This window comes from Leucoraja erinacea, chromosome 20 (assembly GCF_028641065.1).
Source record: "Leucoraja erinacea ecotype New England chromosome 20, Leri_hhj_1, whole genome shotgun sequence".
NCBI classification, from domain to species: Eukaryota; Metazoa; Chordata; class Chondrichthyes; order Rajiformes; family Rajidae; genus Leucoraja; species Leucoraja erinaceus.
In genome coordinates, this window is record NC_073396.1 from 11,249,486 (window position 1) to 11,274,702 (window position 25,217).

A 25,217-nucleotide genomic window follows, 5' to 3' on the forward strand; every position below is an offset into this window, starting at 1 on the left:
CTCCGATTCTGAAAACAGGAAACCCAGGTTATCAGGCTGTGGTTAATTGGTGATGGACAATACCCATCTTGGCTGGATCCCTCTCTCTCTCTCATTGTGAGAACCAGGTGCAGGGTTAGGTTGGGATCCAAAATCATCCACCTGATCAGAAAACCCTAAACGAGGAGGCGGGAGATACGGCGAGGGTGACCTTTAGTGTTGTGGAATTGGAGGGATCCATCAACAATGGGAGATCATCAAGTGAGGTGCAACATTGGAGGCAAGTGGAACCCAGGGCCCTGGGCCACTGAAGCATTTACACATTGACCCAGTCTGGGAGGTGCCTGGGTACAAGCTGGTCTTCCACACCTGGGTTGCTTGGACCCTCACCATGACCCATGGCATGCTCACCATCATCGTCTGTCATGGTGGAGATGTTTAGGGTCTGCTCTCCGAACCTCGTTCATTGAAGGGACCCGATGAATTTCTAACATGAAGGCCTCAGTCCCACACACGGAGGGGTGAGGGTGGGGTGGGGGGAGGGGTGTGTATCACACTCACATAAGGAGCTCACTCTGTGACCACACATATGTTGGGGGAGGTAGGGGCTTGCTGTGGGAGCCCCTCAGATGCAGTGGGCAAATTGGTTTCACACACAGTCGGTTCCAATCTCCTTACCAGTTTCTCCAGCTGCTGATAAGTCAAACTGAAGTAATCAATCTTCACAACACTACAAACAGAAAGAAATCCTCTTGAATTCACCAGGAATAGCAGTTCAACAATCCCTTGAGAAGTTTATTCACATATTGGCAATGAACATTGCACCCTCTCTGTAGAGACTAGTAAAGACTGAGGTGTGACTTCAAACTGGCAGAGCCAGATTGTGATAAACTTGTGGCCATTCACCAAGTGCAACAATCTGTGCTGATGCCCCACCCCCCATTCCCGTCTCCTCATCTCAGCTCCACTCGCTCATCAAATCCCACAATCTCAATCCTGTTCCCCCTCCTCTTCTCAACAACCACTAACCTCACCCTCCCTTCCCCCACCCTATCCAAGTCCACAGTAGAGTAAGAAAACATCCTACAATAGGCACAGACATCATCTGTCCATCTGCGAGTGATGACGGTGAAAGGCTCCAACGAGACTCCCACAGTGTCAACACATGGTAACTGGGACAACCTTTGGTCCTGAGTGAAACTTGGTGGGGATCTCGGAGGAAGATGCCCCCTATGGATGCGACGTGTAGATCCACCGGCATGTGGGCATGCTCTGGTGCTCATCAACCGGGTCCCAGCTATGGGCCAAATAGCACCCCACTGCCTTGTGAATGAGGCTCAGGAGAGCCAAAGGCACTGGAGCTGGAGTCCCCACAAGCTGACCCCCTCGTGCATTCACCTTCCAGCAACTCCTGCAACCACATTGGCCCCAGACAAGGCAGCCAGCCTCGCTAGAATTTAGAAGATTGAGGGGGGATCTTATAGAAACGTACAATAATGGAATGTACGGCGGCAGGCGCGGGCACACCGCGACGCCCTGTGTCTCCCTTTCAAGGGAGATGCTAAAAATGCATTTCGTTGTCTCTGTACTGTACACTGACAATGACAATAAATTGAATCATTTTTCATTTCAAAATACTTAAGGGGTTGGACAGGCTAGATGCAGGAAGATTGTTCCCGATGTTGGGGAAGCCCAGAACACAGTTGGTCACAGTTTAAGGATAAGGGAGAAGTCTTTTAGGACCGAGATGAGAAAAATATTTGTTTCACACAGAGAGTGGTGAATCTCTGTAATTCTCTGCCACAGAAGGTAGTTGAGGCCAGTTCATTGGCTATATTTAAGAGGGAGTTAGATGTGGCCCTTGTGGCTAAGGGGATCAGGGGGTATGGAGAGAAGGCAGGTACGGGATACCGAGTTGGATGATCAGCCATGATGATATTGAATGGCGGTGCAGGCTCGAAGGGCCGAATGGCCTACTCCTGCACCTATTTTCTATGTTTCTATGTTCCTCTGGAACCAGGCTCTTCGGTCGAGAGGGGACTGCAGTTGCTGGGCAAGGGTCTGCGTTCCCAATTATCTGCCCAGGCTTTGCGGACAAACCCAAATTCTACAGTAACTCCAAACAAAATTGTTAAAGGTGGGTAAGCAGTTCAGAGCAGGGGAGCAGGAGCAGGTTTATGGTGAATCACGTGGCCTTAAACGGGACAGAAAGTGTCCCATGGAACAGACCGCGATGGATAGAGGAAGCTTTACCATGTAGGGTCAAGGAACCACAAATGCTGGTTTACCAAACACAGAGACACAAAGAGCTGGAGTAACTCAGCGGGCCGGGTAGGATCCCTGCATAACATGGATCAGTGGTCTTTCAGGTCGGAGTCCTTCTTCAGGCTCTGCGGAAGGGTCCCGACATTCTCCAGGGATTCTGCCTGACCCACTGAGTTACTCCAGCTCTTTGTATCTCAAGCTATACCATGTACACGACCCATGCTATCACGCTGGTTTTACTCCATAGCATAGACATCCTCAAAATTATTCTCCTAAAGGAATTGAAATGCTATTAAACAGAAAACAATTCTGATGCTCACCTTATAAATATTTTGTTGTAGTAGTTGTATTTCTTGCGTAAGTCTGTGCAAACTGTGTCGACCAACTGGACCAGAGCATTCAGCCGGGCTTGGTCTGACTGCAATTTAAAGTCAGTGCTTTACAATGCAAGGAATGGTCCTTTTCCAAACATAAACCCCCTCACAACGTCAAGCTCAACTCACCCCCAAACCCCCAACACCAAGCAGCCTTCCATTCTGCACCCAACTAGCCCTCAAAACTCCAAACTGAACTCACTTCCCACCCCACAAGCCCGACTCACCTTAAAACCCCAAGCCCAACTTGTCCTGCACTCTGATCCCAACTCACCCTCAAAACACCAACTGCAACCTGCCTTTCCTGTGCTCAATAGAGTAGAGGAGAATCAGTATCCTCACTTGTGGAAGGACAAGTCAGAAGCCTGATAACAGAGGGCAAGAATCTGTTCCTGAGTCTGCCAGTACTGCTTTCCGAGCAGAGGTGTAGATGGAGTCAATGGTGGGAAAACGGATCAGTGTGATGGACTGGGCTACATCTGCAACTCCGTTCCCCATCCAAGCTGTGATGCAACCTGACAGTATGCTTTCTAGGATACATCTGTAAAAGTTTGTAAGAGTCACATGAGGCATGCTGAATTTCCTCAGTCTCCTCAGGAAGCAGAGCCGTTGTTGTGCCTTCTGGGCTGTTGCATCAACATGGTTGGTCCATGAGAGATCAATGGCAATATTAATGCAATTGGTTCTGATTGGGGCGTGTACTCTAATATGCTTCCCAAAGTCAATAACTAGCCAAACATCAGTTCATTAATAAACACAGTGAGACTGAGAGGCCAAGCAGCAAGTCACATTGTGTAGGAAGGAACTGCAGATGCTGGTTTAAACTGAAGATAGACACTAAAAGCTGGAGTAGCTCAGCGGGACAGGCAACGTCTCTGGAGAGAAGGAATGGGCGACGTTTTGGGTCGAGACCCTTCTTCACATTACAGTGCATCGCACACTCTGCCTTGTTCACATTAACGTACCTGGATTTCTGGTTTCAAGTTATCACGCGTTTTCTCGTACCATTCAAGTGTGGATTTCTATAAAAATGAGTACAGTACAAATGACACAATGTCACTTCACTCTGGGCCATTGATGCACTAGATACACGGTCATCAATGCATTGTCACAATCCACTCTGTCTGTAAAACTGCAGCATGTAAAAATATCATTACATGACCATTAAAACACTCTTCTCTCTCTCTTGACCATTGCAGCCAAGCATCTTCTGAATCTGACTGCGACTGTGTTTATCTGACCCAAAGGTAATAATGCACAGTCTACACTGCATTTTCATCAAGACCTGAAACTAAAGGGCCTGTCCCACTTGGATGACCTAATCTACGAGTTTAGAAGACCCTAGACAAGTGTTGACTCGTCGAAGTAAAAGACCTCCTACGTCTATGTCTACGATCTCCTAGGACCCCCCTCAACCTCAGTCTTCAACACCTAAGACCAACTACAACTAGCTACAAGTGGAAAATGATCACATGCTAAAATGATGTCATGTTTGCATTTTTTTTCTCGAGCCAGTTACCGACCTAAGACTACCATCACGACCTACTACGACCTACCTACGAGAAAAAGTATCAATTTTTTCCATGCGATTTTTTAATACTCGTGGACATTTTTATCAGGCTGGTAAAAACGCCGTGAACATGAGGAAGAGTTACGAAGACCTCCTACGACCTCGTGGCCACCATGCTGCGAGTATGAGTCCAGGGCAAACTCGGCAGAGGTCGCCAATTAGGGGGCTTGATTATAATCAATGCTTCGGATCTAACCCTCAATGTAACCAACTGGAATCGCACAACTCGAGCATCCCTGTGTGTCCCTGCTGACATGTCTCTGTCCATTCACATCAACAGATGAAAGGTTGGGGCAGTCGTAGTTTCTGAATGTAGTGTTGCCTTTCTACCCACCTAAAAGATAGTGGAGAAACTGAGCTTCATTGATAACTAGTGCTCCAAGAACTTTATCATCCACCACTTGGCCACGATCTCTCTCTCCCTCCCAGGGGACGCACACGCCTTTCATTATTATTCAGATTGAAGGATGCCGCAGCATAATTTCCATTCATATTGAACCATGTTTGCATTTCACCTTGACTCTCTCCTCAGCTCACAGTTCTGGAGAATTTATATATTGTGATTGGGATTCTATGTCATCGGTATAAACCGGGATCAGCCAAGGATCCATTGACGTCTTCCCCACGGTGATTTCCCACCGTTTGCAGCTGTCACTGATACATGTCATGGCTCATTGAGACTCCACACAATTTATTGCAGAGAAGCCTCACCTGTGCCACTTCATGAGGTCATAAGTGATAGGAGCAGATTTAGCCCATTCAGCCCATTGAGTCTACTCCGCCATTCAATCATGGCTGATCTAATCCTATTCTCCTACCTTCTCCCCATAACCCCTTACACACTTTACCAACAGCCTTCTGGAAACTTTTCATCAGACGGATTCACTCCTCACTCCTGGGAGCGATGCCCAGGGCAGGTGGACTGAGACGCTACTTTCTTAGGCTGTGCTGCAACTTCAGAATATTGCCACTGAAGATCACACTGTACCTTTACAGCCGCAACGATCTCCACGTGGAGCGGCTTGTGAACAGGGTAGAGAACCTTGAAGCCCTCCATGGAATACATCTTCAGCAAGCACCTGAAAGTATTGAAGGTGGAAAGATCAGGAGAAAGAATGAGAGGAGCCTTGAGGTGATAACTAGTCGATACAAACAGTGAAACTACGCAGGACAACAGTAAGCTGACTGGGGGTGGGGGAGGGACGGGGAGAGAGGGAATGCAAGGATTACTTGAAATTAGAGACATTAATATTCATACAGCAGGGTTGTAAACTGCCCAAGCAAATTATGAGGTGTTTTTCCTCCAATATCCATTTGGCTTCCAAATGGTCAGGCCTGACCTGCTAGATTTGGCCCTTTGTGTTCACATGATTTGGTCTAGATTGCCTGAGTGTGACCCTGTATAGTCCAGTATGGCTTGGATACCTGTCCGCACCTGTCCTCCACTATCACCCTGAGCACCAGCACACCACAGGGCTGTATACTGAGCCCCATGCTCTACTCCCTCTTCACACACGACTGTGCTCCTGCATTCGACACCAACACCATCGTCAAGTTTGCAGATGACACAACAGTGATTGGGCTGATCACCAACGGTGATGAAACAAACTACAGAACCTGACGGTTTGGTGCTCACATAACAACTTGTCACTCAACACCTCCAAGACTAAGGAGCTGATTATCGACTTCAGGAGGTCACAGAAGGGGGAATACGCCCCATCTACGGGGACAGTGTGGAGAGAGTGTCCAGCTTTAAGTTTCTGGGCACTCACATCTCAGAGGACCTCACATGGTCCACCAACACCACTGCACTGGTCAAGAAGGCACAGCAACGACTGTTCTTTCTGAGAACAGTGAAAAGGACTGGTCTGCCCCAACAGCTGCTGACGACCTTCTACCGCTGCACGACAGAGAGCATACTATTGTATGGCATCTCTGTGTGGTATCTCAGCTGCACGGAGGCGGAGAGGAGAGCTCTTCAGCGCGTCGTCCACAGAGCGCAGAAGATCATTGGGACACAGTTACCAGCCTTGGAGGGCATCTACCACACACGGTGCCTCAGGAAGGCCGTCAGCATTCACAAAGACTCCTCACACCCTTGTAATGGACTGTTCGAACTACTTCCTTCCGGCAGACGTTACAAGGCCTTCTACGCCCGCACATCCAGACTCAAGAACAGCTTCTTTCCCAGAGCTATAGCTGCTCTGAACCGGCCCTGCTGAGTGCCCCCCCCCCCCCCCCCCCCCCCCCATCCCCCCATGGACCGTCTCCCTCGGATGGTCACGTCGCACAGACACATCTGCACTTTAGCCTGTTTTTACTATTTTACTGTTGTAATGTTCTTTGTACAAACCATGTCCTCGGGGTATCTAAACCTAACTTTTAGTAGTTACTGAAGTTATGATGTTGGATGGAAGCTGCATACCCAAATCTCGTTGCACTTATGTGCAATGACAATAAAATATATTATTATTATTATTATTATCAGAATAACCTGATTTGCTCTGGCTTAATGCGGGCTGCTTTGGCTTGTCGCAGCTTAACCTAGGTCGGTTTGGTCTGGCACAAATTAGTCTGCGTTACCTCAGCATCAGTTCCAGCTGATTCAGTGCCTTGGGAGAGTTGAAGGGAAAGACCTGCTTCATCCTTTGCAGCAACATCCAGCAGTAGTCGATGAAAAAGACAAAACTATTGGCAAGGGACTCTTCCTGCAACAAACCAAAATTACGTATGAGATGACCGCATCAAAAGACTTTAGAGGAGAAGTGTGCCGCCCGCCACAGAGTAAACTGTAACAAATCATAAGTGTCCGGGTGCTGTGACATTGCTCCCAAGCGGTGGGTGTGATGTGAGTTAACGGTGGAAGATGTCGGGCAGAGTGACCTGCTCCTGCAGTTTACCATCCGTTCTTCCGTCTAGTCAACAAGGTAAATACTTTAGACTTTAGAGAAACAGTGTGTAAACCAGCCTTTCAGCCCACTGAGTCCACAACGACCAGCGATCACCTACACACACTCAGGACAATTTTACAACTTAGCAAATTCAATTAACCTGCAAACCTGTACGTCTTTGGAGTGTGGGAGGAAGCTGGGGCACCCGGAGAAAACCTACAGGGAGAACGTACAAACATTTCGTATAGACAGCACCAAGGGTCTCGACCCGAAACGTTACCCATTCCTCCTCTCCAGGGATGCTGCCCGTCCTGCTGAGTTACTCCAGCAATTTGTGTCTATCTTCGGTTTAAACCAGCATCCGCAGTTCCTTCCTACCCATAGTTAGAATTGAACACAGGTCTCTGGCGCTACAAGGTAGCAACACTACCGCTGCGCCTCTGCAGGACCAGCTAGTTCTGCTAGTTTTGTCCAGTTAGACAGCACTTTCGGAATGTTGTGAGTAGTTCTGTGTAGCATAATTTAGGAAAAACATGTTTGGCTTTGAGACTGCGAAATATAGATTTATCAGAGTCAACCCCACTTTCTTAAGTTTAAATTACTGGGTGAGATTACGTAAACTAGGGTGGCATTCTCTGATATATAGGTTGAGGTGACATGATTAAATTAAGATTTTTAAAATAATATTTCCTATAGAGGGATTAGCTCGATATCTAGGAATTGGGGTAAAAAAAAAATCAGAGCTTAGAACTCGGCCCTACAGGAATGAAATTGGGGAAACACTGGAAGATGTTCAGAATGATGCAAATGGAAACGTATGTTATTTTAAATGTGAATTGCTAATTGTTGATAACTAAGGGTGTTAAAGAGGCAAGGGTGTGGTGTTACTCTACAATGGGATCTCCAAAGGTGGGATAGGCTTGAGGACTGAATGGCCGCTCTTGTTCCTGTCCCATTCGATCCTTTCCTGCATCACATTAGTAAACACCAACTAATCCTGCCCTGAAAGGCATTGGTTTGACATTAATCACAAATCAAATTGCCCATTTCATTGAGAACCAGGTACTTGTCAACTGCGACCAGTAAATCCTTCATGATCGCAACCAATTAGGCAGACTCGTTAATGCATGATGAGGAGCAATTTAGAATTCAGCTTGTGCATAAACCTGCACCTTATTTTGACCCAGTGTCGAGGATTCCTGGAAAGAGTGTGTTTGTGATGAACCTTGAAACCTCAGTCACCTGCACTTAAGCTTGAGAATGTTTAATAGTGGAACTTGGTCTGATCTGACGGGAACCTGCGGACTTACAGTGTTTTGTAAAGCTGACTTCACTGACCCAAGTGTTTCAGATGTGGCCGGGTGCTATCAAGCTTGTGTCGGGCGGGTATACACCAGAATAAGCACTGGCTTTCTTTATTAAAGCATCCAAGATACTGACGTTCAGAACAGCTTGAAGAAAAAATAGACCCAGTATACTCAAAAAGATGTATTAACCTAGAACAACAATAACAGTACAACCCTCCAATCTCCAATAATAGTTAAAATAAGCATTTTGATATTAGTCCTTGCATCACTTTCACGTGGTGAATTCTGGACGGGAGGTGTCGGTTGTTGAATTGTTGTGGTTTATTCTTCAATCCTGAGGTTATCTATTGCCTGCCGTTTTGTATGTACTGATTTACACACTGATCATCAGCCTCGTGGGAATGTCTGGAGGAGATTGTATTGAAACAAGTGTGGCTTGTGTTGTTCCAGTCTCTGGTTTTGGCCTTGCTTTGTAACCAAAATAAAGCTCTTGCTTCCCTTCGACATGAAGACGGATGAACTTCTTCACCCTTTGCATATATCTCTCCACTTCACCAGCGGTTTCAGCCAGCCGGGTGTGATCCTGTGATATACAAAACCTGAGGTACACAAAAATGCTGGAGAAACTCAGCGGGTGCAGCAGCATCTATGGAGCGAAGGAAATAGGCAACGTTTGGGCCGAAACGTTGCCTATTTCCTTCGCTCCATAGATGCTGCTGCACCCGCTGAGTTTCTCCAGCATTTTTGTGGTACCTTCGATTTTCCAGCATCTGCAGTTCCTTCTTAAACATATACAAAACATATTCGAAAGGTTTATTCGAACTTTCTGAAGGGCTCACTCGTGAACAGTGATCCATTATCCATCCTCATTAGATGCAGTGACACAGAGCAAGTGGAGCAGCAGTGGAGGGTGCCAACAAGGTCACTTGCCCAAGCCGACCCTGTAACAACAGCAGGACAACGGCTCCCTTATGGCCAGCTGCACTTTAGGCAGCTTGGACTTTGAAAATGGTGCCAAAACCTGACGTCTCTTGTTTATGGTCTCAGTGGACAATTACTAAACACTTTGATTTGTTTATCTAATCTAATATTGTGCGTTTGTCCAGTGATACTTTACTAAACTTAGTTTAGTATAGAGATACAGGGTGGAAACAGGCCCTTCAGCCCACACCGACCATTGATCACCCATATACTAGTTCTATCCTACACACTGGGAATAATTTACAGCATTAACGTACGAGCCTACAAGTATTTGGATTGGGGGGGGGGAGGGGAACTGGAGCACGCGGAGAAAACCCACGAGGTCACGGGAACATACAAACTCCGTACAACAGCACCCATAGTCAGGATTGAACCCGGATCTCTGGCGCTGTAAGGTAGCAACTCTACCACTGCGATACTGTGCTGCCCGACCGTGTGAACTGTGTGCAAAAAAATAATTCAACTGTGTTTTGGTACATGTAGCAATAAAGAACCATTGAACCATACCTACAGAGCACCCAGCAACACAGATACTTTCAAGCTTGGATACAGTGGAATTCACAGATGTAGAACAAATGATTTCGACAACAGGAAGTCGATTGTGGTATTCGACCAGTTATCACCAGAATATAGATCTGTAAAGCCAATACCACTAAGCCAACGCCATCACCAACACCAACCCATGGCCCTTTTTCGATAACTCTGACATTTGTATCAGTTCCTACAGTTATATCTCTATGGCTATGCCAACATTTAAGAAGCAGTTGGGCAGGTTTATAGATGGGCCAGGTTTGGAGGGATATGGACCAAATACTGGCAGGTGGGACTAGTGTAGCTGGGACATGTTGGCCGGTGTGGGAAAGTTGGGCCGAAGGGCCTGTTTCCACGCTATATCACTCTATGGCTCTGTATGATAATGTGGTTATTTGACTTGCGTGTTTTCTTTGGTGATTTTGTGATCGTGCAATAACCTTGCAAGGAAACCAGCTTGAATTATTGTTAGTTTTCTCAATTCCTAAATCAACTTCATTTACAGTGTTTGTAAGCGACAGTGGCTCAACGTTGCTTTTGTTCTGCAGTTGAAGAACAAAGTTGGTGGCTTTGTGCTCTATATGTAGTACACGTGTAACATCACTAGAGGGAGCATTTGCTATTCCCTTTTTCTATGTTGTCCCTGAATTGCTGTTATTCTCGAAATCTTGTTTTATTACAGTATTGATTCTGTTCAAGAAGAACAAGAAGGCAGATTATTATCTGAATGGTGTCAGATTAGGAAAAAGGGAGGTGCAACGAGACATAGGTGTCCTTGTATATCAGTCACTGAAAGTAAGCATGCAGGTACAGCAGGCAGTGAAGAAAGCTAGTGGCATGTTGGCCTTCATAGCGAGAGGATTTGAGTATAAGAGCAAGGAGGTCCTACTGCAGTTGTACAAGGCCCCGGTGAGACCGCACCTGGACCTGTGCAGTTTTAGTCTTCTAATTTGATGAAGGACACTCTTGCTATTGAGGGAGTGCAGCGTAGGTTCACCAGGTTAATTCCCTGGATGGCGGGGCTGACATGATGAAAGAATGGATCTACTGGGCTTATATTCACTGTAATTTAGAAGGGTGAGAGAGGATCTTATAGAAACATATAAAATTCTTCAGGGATTGGACAAGCTAGATGCATTGCGTTACTCCAGCACTTTGTGTCTTTATTTGTAAACCAGCATCTGCAGTTCCTCATGTCTACAGGGATGTATCACTGCTGGATGTTCTCAGTGAGGCTGGTGTTTGCTTTCTAGAAATAGTTTCAAGGGAAGATGGTGTTTATTTCTATTTTGATGGCATCTTATAACATCTGTGATTCCAGATCCTCCCACTGCCCTATCAAACTACTGAGCCAATTTCCCCAATGAGCATAACTGAGGATGGCTCCAAACTTGCATCAAAAGCGTGAGGTTAGAATCAGTAGTCAGTAAATATAGTGTCGGTGCCCCTAATGTATTACTTGTTCTGTTGATTTGCATGCACACACACTGAGGGATTAGACAAATTTAGTTTAGTTTAGAGAAATTTAACTCGGACCACCGAGTCCGCGCTGAACAGCGATCCCCGTACACCAAGGCTACCCTCCACACACAAAGGACAATTTACATTTATACCAAGCCAATTAACCTACAAACCTGTACGTCTTTGGAGTGTGGGTGGAAACCGGAGCACCCGGAGAAAACCCACGCAGGTCACACGGAGAACGTACAATCTCCGTACAGACAGCACTCGTAGTCGGGATTGAACCTAGGTCTCTGGCGCTGTATGGCAGCAACTCTACCGCTGCGCCACCATGCTACTAGTTTGCCACTGGCTACCAGCACCAGTATTTGTTAGAGTTTACCACATCTGGCACACAGCTGTGAGCAATCCTATGAAGCGGACACAAAATCCCCAGCACCAGTGTGTACTGGACGGACTCACACACAAAGTCTTCAAATGATAGTAACTGCAATTCCATTTTGTTCTCCCTCAGCGCCAGTGTAAACTGGAACTATGAAGTGCTTGTCAGATGTGATTAATTAGGTAAACTCACTGCTGCATGGGGTAGAACAACAGCTGTTTTTGCCCGAATAATGTTTTTGACCCATGCTATTTGAGTTGGTGGCTTGCCCACACACACTGTCCTCCTAATTTAATGATAGTGTGCTGTAACACAAGGAAGTGTTGATGAGCTCAGATCACCAGGGAACTGTATGAGGCTTCACCACCTCCAGAGGAAGTGAGGAGAGGTGAGAGGGAAGGAGAGCTTCCTCGGTGATACTCGGCTATCCCAGCGCCTTACCTGGTCTGGAGTGAGAGCGTTCAGGTCTGACCTCTTATCCAGGTCCTCAAGCAGCTGGTGAAGGAGGCCATAGTCCATGGACTGGAGCTGGTGATGTTTGCTGTAAGCCAGCCACTCACTGCAGAGGTGAAGGGGAGAAACGTCATTCACTCACTGCCTCTGTTTGTTACTTGTGGATCACTCCTTTTATACAGAGTGTCACATGGACAATGAAAATTGAGTTTTATTCCGTATCCAACCCTTATTGCATATTTTCCCTGAGGGTAGACACAAAATGCTGAAGTAACTCAGCGGGACAGGGACAGGCAGCATCTCTGGAGAGAAGGAATTTCCTTGAGGGCATTTGATGGAAAGTGTAGAGGTATCTTTATTCTTCATCTAAAACGTGTTGTAAGTGCCCTGAGGGTGATTTGACGCAGCTCTCTTTATCAATTTGAAGAAGGGGCTCAATCCAAAACAGTGTCTGTCCATTCCCGTCACAGATGCTGAGTGGCCCCCTGAGTCTTTTCAGCACGTTTCTGCTCAATAATCCAGCATCGGCAGTTTGGGGAGGGGGGTGGGGGTTGGGGAAGGGGGTGTGTGTGGGGGGGGGGGGGGGTGTGTGGGGGAGGGGGGGGTGTGTGGGGGAGGGGGTGTGGTGGGGGGGGGGTGTGGGGGGGAAGGGGGGGGTGTGTGGGGAAGGGAGGGGCAGTGGGGAAGGTGGAGGGGGGAGTGGGGGGGAGGGGGGAACCATCAAAACCTTCATAAATTTTGTACTATTTCACCGATCGGAACAAAACTTATTTGACTTGCAGCAGAGGGGATCGTTTTTGCGCAAATTCAATTACAACGCAGACAGGAAGTGGTCAAGATGAGAGTTTTAGTAATATATAGATAGATGGAAAATGACATGAGTTATACTTACATGGCAGCCTTCTGCTGAGGTGAGAGGTCAATCTGCATGGCATGCTGGGAGAGGATGGTGACCGCATACTTGCTGAGCCCCTGGCAGTCACTGCTGCGCTCATTCTGTGGGGAGGAGGGGAATGTCACAATCACTCACTGGCCCCTCTCAGCATGGCAAGCACTGCAAGGAGTTTCTTGGCCGGTTTGTGCCCCGGTTACCAAGGAGTTATCTCTCAGGCTGCATCTCACCGTTCTGCCGACAAGGCCGATGTTTTGTTTAATTTACTTTCGAGATACAGAGTAGGCGATGTCTCTCACCGGGGGATGAATCTCCTCCTCTCTTGTAGGTGAGAGAGAGTTAGATTTAGCTCTTAGGGCTAAAGAAATCAAGGGATATGAGGATAAAGCAGGAACGAGGTACTGATTTTGGATGATTATCCATGATCATATTGAATGGCGGTGCTGGCTCGAAGGGCCAAATGGCCTGCACCTATTTTATATGTTTCTATGTGCTCACTCTCACTGGAGCATGAATCCATTCCTTTACTGAAGCTGCTGAAACTGCTGGCCTTAAGCCCCAAGATCTTGCAATTTCTTTCCATTCTCTAGACCTTAGACTTTGGAGTTACAGCGCGGAAACAGGCCCTCAAATTCCTGGGAGTGCACATTTCCAAAGATCTCTCCTGGTCCCAGTACACTGATGCAATTGTAAAGAAAGCACATCAGCGCCTCTACTTCCTGAGAAGATTACGGAGAGTCGGTATGTCAAGGAGGACTCTCTCGAACCTCTACAGGTACACAGTAGAGAGCATGCTGACCGGTTGCATCGTGGCTTGGTTCGGCAACTTGAGCGCCAGGAGCGGAAAAAGTTGCAAAAAGTTGTAAACACTGCCCAGGCCATTGCCGGCTCTGACCTCCCCACCATCGAGGGGATCTATCGCAGTCGCTGTTTCAAAAAGGCTGCCAACATCATCAGGGACCCACACCATCCTGGCCACACACTCATCTCTCTGCTGCCATCAGGTAGAAGGTACAGGAGCCTGAAATCTGCAACATCCAGGTTCAGGAACAGCTGCTTCCCCACAGCCATCAGACTATTAAACACAACTTCAAACAAACTCTGAACTCTAACAGCCTATTGCACTTTATCTGTTTATTTATGTGTAGCCTGAGGAAACTCCAAATCATGCTTTCAATTATAGACAACAACAAATGCTTTTACATCCATTGCTGGTTTAAAACATTCAAATGCAAGCGATGAGGAGTGTGAGAATGCCTGAGATATGTAACCGTTCCTGCACGTTATGTCCATGTGAGACGGACCCGGAACTGTTTGTAATGGTTGGCACTTACCTGGAATTTGGAAATTTCAGATGTTAGCAGCTGCCTCAGCAACAACTCGTGGATATTCATAGGTCCCATCATCTTGCACAACTCGGTATCTCTCTGCAAGAAGAGGTAAGAGTTACCGGCAATCTCATAGACTTGTGTCAGGCCACAGCCGCCAAGCCCCCAAGACCATCACTCTTTCACCTGAACACACTGACTTCCTGTATGCAAGGTTCCCTCCCTTGAAAGACCTCACTGCAGGGGAGGAAGGAGCAAAGATGTGCGCAAAAAGTGGTGAATTCTGCCCAGTCCATCACGGGCACTGACCTCCCCACCTTCAATGGGGAGTCGCTGGCTCAGAAAGGCAGCCAGCATCATCAGATACCCACACCACCCTGGCCACGCTCTCATATCACACCTGTCATTGGGAAGAAGATGTATTAGCCTGCAAACTGTAACGCCCAGCTTCAGGAACAGCCTCTTCCCTACAGCCAGCAGGCTATGAAACACTACACTCTGCAAATAAGCTCTGAGCTACTTAGACTTGGGAGCATCAGTTTTGCCTTTTGCACTATTATTGGTTGTTCGCTGCACCATCGAGAGCATCCTTACCAACGGTATCACAGTATGGTATGGCAACTGCTCTGTCTCCGACCGGAAAGCGCTGCAGAGGGTGGTGGAAATAGCCCAACGCATCACCGGTTCCTCGCTCCCCTCCATTGAATCTGTCCAAAGCAAGCGTTGTCTGCGAAGGGCGCTCAGCATCGTCAAGGACTGCTCTCGCCCCAACCACAGACTGTTTACCCTCCTACCATCCGGGAGGCGCTACAGGTCTCTCCGTTGTCGGACCAGCAGGTCCAGGAACAGCTTCTTCCCTGCGGCTGTTACATTACTCAACAACGTACCTCGGTGATTGCCAGTCACACTCCCCCTCCCTCCCCCCCCCCGCACCTTCCACCAGGAAAAAAATAATTGCACTACTGCGACTGAATGCACGTAAATATATTTACTTATCGCTCATATTCTATGTCGCTCTTCTAGGGAGATGCTAACTGCATTTCGTTGTCTCTGTACGGTACACTGCACAATGTCAATAAAGTTTGAATCTGAATCTTCACTTGTTATTATGTGTATACACATATATATACACTAAACTTTTTATGATTATTATATGGTTCACAGAATATTATGTTTACATATTCTGTTGTGCTGCCGTAAGGTAAAAAATAATAGTTCTGTCTGGGACATATGACAATAAACACTCTCGACTTGATTCTTGGGTACAGGACCCTCCTTTCCTAACAGTTTTTTCACTGGGATTTAGTTCCCCTTGTCTGCTGCAGGCGAAGTCTCTCGCTGGGGGATGAAGCTCCTCCTCTCCTGTAAGTGTTGACTCTCACTGGGTGTTGGATCCACTCCTGTACTGAAGCTGCTGCCTCTAAGCCCCAACAATCTTGGAGTGACTTTCCAGACTTTAGACTTTAGACATGCAGCGTGGAAACAGGCCCTTCGGCCCACCGGGTCTGCACCAACTAGCGATCACCCCGCACCCTAGTACTATCCTACACACTAGGGACAATTGACCGAAGCCACATAATCTACAAGCCTGGACATCTTTGGAATGTAGGAGGAACACGAAGAACCTGGAGAAACCCCACGCATGTCACGGGGAGAACGTACAAACTCCGTACAGACAGCACCCGTGGTCAGGATCGAACCCGGGTCCCAGGCGTTGTAAGGCAGCAACTCTACCGCTGCAGCACTGTGCCGCCTTTGCAAAGGAAGGAACTGCAGATGCTGGTTTATACAAAACATAGACACAAAATGCTGGAGTAACTCCGTGGGCCAGGCAGCATATCTGGAGAAAAGGAAAAGGTGATGTTTCAGGTTGGAACCCTTCAGATGGTCAGATGTCTGACGAAGAGTTCCAACCAGAAGCGTTACACTTTCCATTGTTCTTCCCTAGTTGTCATTCATCTCTGCTCTGTGGCCATTCCACTGTGAGCATCCCTCAGCAGATGTCTAAGCTATTCCACGCTGGGCTTTGGTCCTCAGATTGGGTCTAACCTTCCCACTAACAGAAGCCCTGTCTTAGGCAAGTATTTCATTGAGAATAAAACCGATGGAGCCCCTTATCGTGGCTTATCACTGTTGCCGTATCTCTCTCGCTTGTGCCAGCCCAGCCCCCAGCCCGTTACCTGCATTATGGCCAGTGAAATCACCAGGTGACAGTCACCCTCAACACGAGACGAGCTTGATCGAGGCTCCAGTTTGTACCACGTATCAATTCCTTCAACAGGGATCTCCTGATAAAAGAACGGGAAAGATTCAGCTTTGGAACTGAACCAAATGGGCAGCAAGGTGGAGCAGTGGTGGAGTTGCTGCCTTCGATCCCGACTACGAGTGCTGTATGTACCGAGTTTCTCCCCATCAACGCGTGGGTTTTCTCCGGGTGCTCCGGTTTCCACCCACATTCCAAAGACCTACATGTTTGTAGGCTAATTAGCTTTGGTAAAATTGTAATTCGTCCCTGTTGTGTGTTGGGTAGAGTTAGTGTGCGGGCATTGCTGGTCGGCGTGGACTCGGTGAGCCGAAGGGCCTGTTTCCGCGCTGTGTCCCTAAACAAAACCAAAGCCATCCGGGACCCAAGTCGGGGCATTGACCCCGCCATAGGGCTTGGGTTATTGGACGGGGTCTGGATCAGTGGGGTGAGTGTTGGTGAGGCTTGGAGTTCAGCTGGAGAAGAGCCCCCAAGCCAGGCCCTGCGACACAGTCTACTTCTGGTTTGAGGGGTTGGTCTGGCGGGTGAGACACTGGACATGGGTCGGGTGTAGGTCAGGAACACAGACAGGGAGGGGGCCCGTGGTGTGACATGTTTCTACTGGGGCCCGTGCTGTAGACTGGGTCCTCTGCAGCCTGTGGGTTGGGGTGCAGGCCAGGCCTGAGAACAGTTTAGTTTAGAGATACAGCATGGAAACAGGCTCTTCGGCCCACCGAGTCCGCGCCGACCAGCGATCCCTGCACATTAATACTATGCAACACACACACACACACACACACACACACACACACACACACACACACACACACACACACACACACACACACACACACACACACACACACACACACACACACACACACACACACACACACACACACACACACACACACACACACACACACACACACACACACACACACACACACACACACACACACACACACACACACACACACACACACACACACACACACACACGACATTTTACATTTATTCCAAGCCATTTAACCTACAAAGTCTTTGGAATGTGGGATGAAACCGAACTTAAAGTAAACCCATGCGGCCACCGTGTAAACTCCATACAGACAGTACCCGTAGTTGGGATCGAACCAGGGTCTCTGGTGCTGTAAGCGCTGTAAGGCAGCAACTGCACCACCACTGCTTCCCACTGTTGTTTCACGCCCCCAACAACACACTCACAATGATGGGGATGTCGAGGCAGCCGAGGAAATCATCAATGTTATCATCCTGAGATCCCGAGGCCCCGTTAGCTCGAGCCGACTTCATGATCTGTTTGAAGTACCTGCACGGTGGAAAGAACAGCCAGAACTGCAGATGCTGGTTTACACCAAAGAGAGACACAAAATGCTGCAATTACTCAACCGGTCAGGCAGCATCTCTGGAGATAAAGGACGGGTAACGTTTCAGGTCGGGATGCTTCTTCAGAGTTCTGAAACGCTACCTGTCCTTTTTCTCCAGAGACGCTGCCTGTCCTTTTGAGTTATTCCAGCCAGTGAAGTGTAACAGAGACAAGGTACTCCATGTTAGGGTAGAACGTTGACAGACACACTAGCACGGTGTGGTTGCTAGTTACTAAGTCCCCCCCCCCCTCTTAGCAACAGGACACTGGATAACCCAACACAACAACCCGCCGGGCTGAACATTGGATGCTCCAATTTTAGGTAACTACAAACCTCCCAACTCTCCCTTCTTCCCCTACACCTTGCCCTTCTCCCCTGTGCCCTATCCGAACTCCTCCTTCCCCATCTCCTCCCCCCGCCTCTTGCATCTACATTCCTTTCTCTAACTTCACAATTGGTAACTCTTCAATTCCTAATCCTTTGTCTAACACCTTCTGCCTTCTCATTTCTGATCCAACTATCTGCCCATCCCCCCCCCCCCCCCACCCTCCCCCCAGCCTATTACTTGCCAAGCATTGTCCTGCCCCCTACTCTTTTCCAACTTTCTCCAGCCTCTCCCACAACAGAATCAGCCCAAAGAGGTTTCATGACCCGAAACGTTACCTATTCATTTCCTCTAGAGATGCTGCCTGACATGCTGGAGTGACCCGAGTTACTCCAGCATGTTGTATATTCACTGTTTCAATGAAACACTGATTTTCTTGATACGTAAAAATTGTTCAATAAAGAAATTATGAGAAATGGGTAAATAACTTTAAAACCTAGATTAGTGCAGTACCCACATGCACAAACTCTGCAAGGATACACCCTTCACAAATTGAGGAACTAAGTTCACATTGTCCAGCTTCCTCTCTTTGCAATTCATTTGTTACATGAAATCAGGTACTGCAGTTTGCCTGCTTGTGCGTAACATTGAAATAACATGACAGTAATAGCTAGGTGAAGTTCCCTCATAAGGCCATGGTTGCACATGTACAAAATGTTCGTGCAAAGGGTAAGCAAATGCTTGATTGACAATAATGTACATCTAGGTTGGAGGCAGACCAACAGAAATCCATCAAATGCATCAGTGTCCTTTTAATTGGGCAATTGAGTCAAGGGGTATAATTAAAATAATGATTGCTTTAAAGGTTTCTTCAGAAAAAATTCATAGCTTATGACATTTAGGGATTGATTGAACGATGAATGGGGCTAGTTGACTTACCTGCCCATTCCTTTTAAACCGCTGATCTGATTCAGATTTTTACATGCTTCAGCAACCGAAACATCATCATCGTGGTCCCTGGGGAGGGAATGACAGCACTGCTAAGATATCGCTCTCCTTCCCCCGTCAATGTAATGCATAAGTGGATCGATGGCTCTGTGTATGTTGACGAGTGGTTTAATTTTGTGAAACGCTGGCACAAATATTGCACCAGGGAGGAATGCTGTCGACCGGCCCGCTGCAGACTGCACGGGTACGTGCTGAGGGACGCAATGAAGCTCGGTGCAGCCAACGCCAAGGCCATGTGGGGGAGGACCACAGTCTAGGGTCCTTCTGCTGCTGCACTTTGGGGGCCAGAGTGTGGTGGAGGGGACCCTCAAACAAGGGAAGGGATCTTACCCCAGGGAGCCACACGAGTGGCAAGGGTGCAGGGTATAATGATACTTCTGTGAACACTGCCAAGGATAATGCATGTATGTATAGCTGCTGTGAATATTGGAAGCGTTTTAGCACAGCCCTTGTTTTGTATAGATAGTTTTTATTCGGAATAAAGTTTATCTTGGGGGGGGGAAAAAAAAAAAAATTAAAAATTAAATTCAAATCACCCCCAAATTAGGTTACCCTAGTAGAAAGAATCCAAAACTAGCGAATGCGGAGATATTATTGGAGGATTGTTCAAGGAAACGGGAATGTACTATAAATAATGATAAAGCAAATTGTTGGGGTGAAAGATGGCAGTTGTCAGAAAAAAACAAACTTTAGGCACCACATGTAAAATTAAAACTAAAGGATTCAACTAGAGGAGAGAAATAAGAAATATCGGTGTAAATACTAGACAAATAAGACAATTCATAAGTGTATGATGCAAGTAAAACATACTTGCGCAATGCAAGTAATTTTGCTTTCTGAAAACGTGTCAGGAATAAAAATTGAATGAATTCTGGTACATGATCAACATGTGGCAGCTGGAATTTGGACAGAGCTTCAGGTAAATATTCAGGACTGTAAGGTAAATATTTCATGTCACAGAGTCCACAGAAAAGAAGGATAAAAATGTGAATGATGAACGGACTCATTGATTAGTGTTGAAACAGCATCTTTGATGGGGGGGAAGATATAATGAACAGCAAGCAAGAGCAGGGGGGGCTTCATAAGCGGAAATTAAGAAACTGAAAAAGATTTAACACTCATTTGGAGTTGAGTAAAGGCTGTTGTGAAACGCATACACCAGGATATCACACAAATCACGTATGCGATTTTAATGAGGGAACTTGACTTTCATGTGGACTGGGAAAAGCAAATGAGCTCATGTCTGGCGAATCTCTCAAGTGTGCTGCATGCTGTTTGGAAACACAGGTGATCCCAAGAAAAGGATCAGTCACACTACACTGCGTAATGAGCAACTATCCCACTAGTCAGTGAGCATTTTAATATTTGATCGTTGCAATTATAGCACAATTTTGACCCGTGTCGTGTTCTGCAGCAAGAATTACAAGCAGCTATTAAGATTTCAGACTAGATCAAGTTTGAGGCAGAGAGTGTCCACAATTAATCAAGCAAACGTGAGTCGCGGAGTTTGGGAAGCACAGAAACAGGCCCTTCGGCCCAACTCATCCATGCCCACCAAAATGTGTCCATTTACTCGCATTTGGCCCATAACCCTCTAAGCATTTCCTCACTATGTACCTGTCCAAGTGGAGGCTGTGGATTTAGGCCCGATAGGGAAGGAGGGCCCAGTGGGTTTAGGGTCAGTAGGAGATGGGGGGGTGATGGGGGCTGCGTGTTTAGGGTCAGTGGGGAATGGGGCCCATGGGTTTAGTGGGGAAAGGGGCTGTGAGTTTAGGTTCAGTGGTGGATGGGGGAATGGGGCTGTGTGTTTAGGGTCAGTGGGGGTCGGGGGCCATGGGTTAAAGGCAGTCATGCCGGCAAGTGAACCCACAACTAGTGGGCATTGAGAGTGAGTGTGAGAGACTGCACTCTGGTGACACCATGCACACAGGTTCCTGAGGTCTCTGTGGGAGTGTTCAGATATCTTCAGGGTGAGCAGCGGGCAGCTTGACAGTGAGGGGAAGCCAGGTTGTGGGGAGTCCCAGCAACCGTGGCGCAGTAATTAAATGTCGGGTGACTGAACGCTTTGAGCTCCGACAGTTGCTCTGAGGCACCCGACATGGATTGTGAAACGGGTATATCACGTCAATGAAACTGACGCAGGGTTCTGAGGAAGGAACTAAGGCAATGGACAAGGCCATAAAGACTATGGATGCTACACATACGGATTTTCAGGCGGTTCGCGATGATATCACGTATGATAGACTGTTGGTGAAAGATAAAGCCCATGGACAGAAGGAAGGCGCAGGAAGGAACTGCAGACGCTGGTTTAAACCAAAGACAGACACAGAATGCTGGAGTAACTCAGCGGGACAGGCAGCATCCCTAGAGAGAAGGGATGGGTGACATATCGGGTCGTGCTTTCTTCAGAAGGGTTTCGACTGGAAACGTCACCCATTCCTTCTCTCCAGTGATGCAGCCTGTCCCCGCTGAGTTACTCCAGCGTTTTGTGTCTATCTATGGACAGAAGGAAGTTGTTGACCGACTCGGACACAGATAATGGGTAGGCTGTCAAGTCAACAGGATGTGGCTGGCGGTATCCTGCGAGGATCAGTGCTGGGAGACGTAATCATTCACTGGAGTTAGAAATGTCTCAGATTGTGGGCCTGATGCTCATTTAGTCCAACTTTGCCAGAAAGTCACCTGGACTCCGTGGAGAGATCTGTGAAATGAGGGTGGTGTATGCTGGAATTGAGAATGTTAAAGGAAGTCTTGATAATATATAATAATAATAAGTTTATTTATATAGCACATTTATAGTCAATTTTCATTGACCCCAAAGTGCTTTACAAGTGCTTGATCAAAATGTTCATGATATTAGAATTGACAGGGTGGAGAGAAATAAGTTCCAATGGGATGGGGTGGAGGGAGGGTGATAGACAACTCATCCACAACAGCAATTGATTCTGGATTAATATTTAATTTTACATTCATAAGACATAGGAGCAGAATTAGGCCATTTGGCCCATCGAGTCTACTCGCCATTCTATCATGGCTGATGTATCTTTTCCTCTCAAACCCATTTTCCTGCCTTCTTCCCATAACCCTAACACCCCTGTCCCACTTAGGAAACCTGAACGGAAACCTCTGGAGACTTTGCGCCCCACTAAAGGTTTCCGTGCGGTTCCCGGAGGTTTTCGTCAGTCTCCCTACCTGCATCCACTACCTGCAACCTCCGGCAACCACCTGCAACCTCCGGGAACCGCACGGAAACCTTGGGTGAGGCGCAAAGTCTCCAGAGGTTTCCGTTCAGGTTTCCTAAGTGGGACAGGGGCATTTACTAATCACAAAATCTGTCAATCCCCACCTTAAAGATACCCAATGACGGCCTCCACAGCTGTCTGTGGCAATGAATTCCACAGATTCACCACCCTGTGAATCTGAGTATGACGGACTACTTTGTTAATGAAAGACATCAGGGGAGTAGGAAAGAGGAGAGGGTTTTAGTTTAGTTCAGTTCAGAGATGCAGCATGGAAACGGGATCTTTGACCCACCGAGTCCATACTGACCATTAATTACCCATTCACACCATCACTCTACACACTCCCTATACGCGACAGTGGCCAATTAACCTACAAACCCACGTATCTTTGGGATGTGGGAGGAAACCGGAGCACCTGGAGGAAACCCACGTGGTCACAGGGAGAACGTGGAAACTCCACACAGACAGCAACCGAGGTCGGGATCGGACCCGGGTCTCTGGCGCTGTATGGCTGTGGCTCTACCAACAACGCCACTGTGCCACCCTTTGATATTGTACATATATTATATATTGAATGGAGGAACAGGCTCGGGGAGGTAAGGATTCTTCTCCCAGCCGAGTGTCAGGCCTCCACCTGCTTCCTCGTCACCACAGACACCGGGGAGAGCTACAGTTCAAGCAGATCACAGCCAATGTCAAATCCCTTTCTTCTGCTCATCGGGGAGAGGTGGCAGTCGGAGGAGGTTTGTGACTGGTCAGGTCTTGACCCCACCAGAGTCAGTCATTCTCAACAACAGTCTGCACACAGCCTGCTGAAGGTGGCTTCCGCCCAGAGAGACCTGGCATAGATATTCTTGCACGTTTTATAGCATGGCAATATTATCAATGTAACCCCGTCATTATGACAGTCACAGCCATTACACAGACCAGCTCTGTGACTGAGTACCCCGGCACAGTTTAAGAGTAGCCGGTAGAGTTGCTACCTCGCAGCGCCAGAGACCAGGGTTCGATCCTGGCCTTGGGCTCCGTCTGTGTGGATTTTACATCTTCTTCCTGTGACCACATGGGTTTCCCCCCTGTGCTCTCGTCTCCTCCCACATCCCAAAGACGCGCGGATTTGAAAGCTAATTGGCCTCTGTAAAATTGACCCCGGTGTTCAGGCGGGGGATGCCAAAGTGGGGTAACATAGAACCAGTGTGAAACCTAGACATAGAAAACAGGTGCAGGAGTAGGCCATTCGGCCCCTCGAGCCTGCACCGTCATTCGATATGATCATGGCTGATCATCCAACTCAGTATCCTGTACCTACCTTCTCTCCATACCCCCTGATCTCTTTAGCCACAAGGGCCACATCTAACTCCCTCTTAAATATAGCCAATGAACTGTCCTCAACTACCTTCTGTGGCAGAGAGTTCCACAGATTCACCACTCTCTGTGTAAAAAATGATTTTCTCATCTAGGTCCAAAAAGACTTCCTTCCCCCTTATCCATCAAAGGGTGATCAATGGTCGGCATGAACGGGACGGGCCGAAGGGCCTGTTTCCATGCTGCATCTTCTATCCAGCAAAACCATATGGGACGGATCTCGGTTTTGGGTAGGGACAGTAGGGGAATGGCAATCCCTCTGATCTCGCCTTTACTCATTCCAGAGAGAGAAAGAAAGCAGTTAAAAGGGACCGAAAGAGAAAAAAAAAGAGAAAGGGAGTGAAGCAGTGATGAAAGAGGGATGCAGCGAGACAAAGAATGAAAGGGAAACCGAGCGAGTGACAGAGGGAAAGAAGGAGAGAGAAGCAGAGGAAGGGGAAAGCAAACGGAGGAAATAAAGTCTGATGGAGAGATGGAGAGAAAGAGAGAGAGAGATGGAGAGGTAGAAAGAAAGGGAGAAGGTGTGAAACGGAGGAACAGAGAAAGAAACACGGAGTGATGAACAAAGAACGAGAAGGTGAGATGGAGATGGTAACAGATCAAGGGAGAGGTGGTGGAGAGAAGGGAATTGGAGCCAGATGGATACGAGGGAAAAGGGAATCACAATGTGAATGGAGGGTGAGGCAGACAGAGAACGGAGGCGGAGAAACAGAAATAGAACATAAATAAGATGCACATGAAAAGAAAGCACTTACCAAATGTCAAGGTGCAGCTGGTCATTGTGGATGTCATCCACTTCACTGGAATAAACAAGAAATCAATGGCCATTTAACAGAGAAAGGAAGCCTTGCTTCCCTGCAGTTTCTTGCAGGGGCCCCTGCTGTGACTAGGTATCTCACAGTCAATGAAAGTATTTTGATGTCTATTTGCTGTCAAACCTCTTCATTCGCAGAGTCTCACAGCCCCATGTACAGGAGATTCCTCATTCTCCGTGGCAATGGTGCTAGTTGGTGCAATTGCTGTAACATATCAGCAACCCCAATGGGCAAGGGCTGGGCAGCACAGCAGCACAACTGGCACAGCTGCAGCCTCACAGCTCTAGAGACCCAGCTTTGATCCTGACCTCTGGTGCTGCCTCTGTGGAGTTTGCATGTCCTCTCTGTGACTGCATGAATTACCCTCGGGTGCTTGAGTTTACTCACAATCCAGAGTGATTGGTAGATTAATTGCCCCTAG

General features: G+C 47.5%; 1 protein-coding gene across 1 annotated transcript in view; it reads right to left on the minus strand.

Moving 5' to 3' along the window:
- The window catches only part of baiap3 (BAI1 associated protein 3), a 70,707-nt gene that overhangs the window by 20,536 nt on the left and 24,954 nt on the right, over positions 1-25,217 (minus strand). The window contains exons 8-19 of the mRNA XM_055651241.1: positions 24,737-24,781; positions 19,306-19,383; positions 17,881-17,983; positions 16,595-16,702; positions 14,421-14,513; positions 13,087-13,190; positions 12,183-12,300; positions 6,772-6,896; positions 5,177-5,267; positions 3,584-3,640; positions 2,565-2,662; positions 658-709 (exon numbers count right to left, since the gene is read on the minus strand). Of these exons, the coding sequence (XP_055507216.1) occupies positions 658-709; positions 2,565-2,662; positions 3,584-3,640; positions 5,177-5,267; positions 6,772-6,896; positions 12,183-12,300; positions 13,087-13,190; positions 14,421-14,513; positions 16,595-16,702; positions 17,881-17,983; positions 19,306-19,383; positions 24,737-24,781 (1,072 nt within the window). The remainder of the gene's footprint in view (positions 1-657; positions 710-2,564; positions 2,663-3,583; positions 3,641-5,176; positions 5,268-6,771; positions 6,897-12,182; positions 12,301-13,086; positions 13,191-14,420; positions 14,514-16,594; positions 16,703-17,880; positions 17,984-19,305; positions 19,384-24,736; positions 24,782-25,217) is intronic.